Consider the following 2,009-nt stretch of genomic DNA (forward strand, 5'->3'; position numbering starts at 1 on the left):
TCTCTGTCTCTGTCTCTCTCTCTCTTTCTCTGTCTCTGTCTCTCTCTGTCTCTCTCTCTCTCTGTCTCTCTCTCTCTGTCTCTCTCTCTCTCTCTCTCTGTCTCTCCTGCCTTTGACGAAAGCTCCATGACACTCCCCTCCCTCTCTGACCAATCTGCTGGACCCCTGTTCCCTTCTCCCTAATGTGCCTGGACACAGTCCTTTGGGATTTAGAATTCCAGGAAGTGGGTTGGGTCGAGGAAGTTGGAGCAGATCGAGAAGGCAACGGAAGGGTCCGGGATAGAACTGGGCGACGTTCCCATCCCCTGACCCAAACTGGTATCCATCCATCCAGCTTCCAACATTTACCCACGGGTGGGGGTGGGGGTGGGGCAATGGAGAGAGAGAGAGGGCAGGTACAATGGGGTCTGGGGTCCGGGGTTTCTGTTCAGGAGAGAAGGAAGTTGTCACAACACCAGCGACGCCTCCCGCAGTCGAGCAGCCAGCCCAAGCCAAACACCAACGCCCCTCCTACCACCACCCCCCACCCCCTCTCCACACCCCCCCCCCGCCACCTCGGATATCCAACCTATCTTACCTCGTGTTCCCTATGGAGACTGGGGGAACGTGAGGAAGAGAGCGGGAATTGGGAATTGTCACCTCCCCCCTCCCCACCACATTGCACGGGGTAACCATGCCGGGCCTTCAGGGGAAGGGAGTGGGGATGCAGGGGTCAGGGTTGACTGGAGACCTCTGCAGCCGGATTTGAGGGGCTGTGGGTCGAAGGGATTGTGGGGTGGGGGGACACTCAAGGGTTTGTTCTAGTGGTGGGGCCTCACCGCCCCCTTCTGGAGTTGGCGTGACCCTACCCACCCGTTGAGTTGACCAATGGGCGCCATTTCAGCCAATCACGACAATCCCGCACCCCGCCGACCTTTGAACCATTGAGTTGGCCAACGGGGGCCATTTTAGCCTATCACGGTTTCACCCCCACCACCGCCGACCTTTGAACCATTGAGTTGGACAATGGGCGCCATTTTAGCCAATCATGGTTTCACCCTCCCCCACCCCACACCCGCGCCAACCTTTGAACCATTGAGTTGGCCAACGGGGGCCATTTTAGCCAATCACGGTTTCACCCCCACCCCTGCCGACCTTTGAACCATTGAGTTGGCCAATGGGCACCAATTCAGCCAATTGCGCCCCCGCCCCAGTGGAGGAAGGAGTGTGGTGGTGGTGGAGGGGGGGTGCGGGGGGAGGGGGTCAGATGGTTGAGGGTTGGCGATGGAAGGCGGGGGCGGAATGGGGTGTGGAGGAGGAGGGGCCGGGGCTGGTCGCTGGTTCCTGGCGACCCCCCCCGACCCCTGGAGGGACGTCCCTACCCCATTCGGCCCCCTCCCTGCCCTCCCCTCCTCCCTCAGTACTCATACTCGCAGATGAAGTACATTCTGCGGCCGCAGTCCTTGTCCCACCATTTCCCGTCATCGGTGGACAGTGCCACACAGTTCTCCTGCGCCCCCCCGTTGGGCTGGCCCAGCTGAGGGTGGCGGTACCACTGGTCCCCGGGCGCCACCCTGACGCCATCCTGGAAGACGTAGACCCCCTCGCTGTGCCGATCGGTCACCCCGATCCAGGCCGGCCAATTCCCGGGCCCGAAAAACGACTTGGTGTAAGCAGCCAGGGCCTCCGCCTCTGTCACCCCCCTGGGCATAGCGAGATGGCCGCCCCCAGCCCCGCACAGCCTGGCGCTGTCCTCAAACGTCTCGAAGGACTTCACCCCCAGGAAGCACTTGGCGTTGACCCGTCGCCCCTTGGCACAGCCTTTCGGGGTTTCGTCGGGGGGAGGGGGAGACAAGAGCAGAGACGTCAGAAATAGGAGCCATTCTCCCACCTTCTCCCCGAATCCCCCTCCCAACCCCATTCTCCCCATATCCCCCTCCCAACCCCATTCTCCCCGAATCCCCCTCCCAACCCCATTCTCCCCGTATCCCCCTCCCAACCCCATTCTCCCCGAATCCCCCTCCCAAACC

General features: G+C 61.6%; 1 protein-coding gene across 1 annotated transcript; it reads right to left on the bottom strand.

The window, feature by feature from the left end:
• Positions 1 to 39: 39 nt before the first annotated feature.
• On the bottom strand, positions 40 to 1,924 carry clec11a (C-type lectin domain containing 11A). The gene has a single exon (XM_043685411.1). The coding sequence runs from the start codon at positions 1,907 to 1,909 to the stop codon at positions 1,397 to 1,399; it is 513 nt and encodes a 170-aa protein (XP_043541346.1). The 5' UTR covers positions 1,910 to 1,924; the 3' UTR covers positions 40 to 1,396.
• Between the last annotated feature and the right edge of the window lie 85 nt (positions 1,925 to 2,009).

The sequence above is a fragment of the Chiloscyllium plagiosum genome, unplaced genomic scaffold (assembly GCF_004010195.1).
Source record: "Chiloscyllium plagiosum isolate BGI_BamShark_2017 unplaced genomic scaffold, ASM401019v2 scaf_2937, whole genome shotgun sequence".
Lineage (NCBI taxonomy): Eukaryota > Metazoa > Chordata > Chondrichthyes > Orectolobiformes > Hemiscylliidae > Chiloscyllium > Chiloscyllium plagiosum.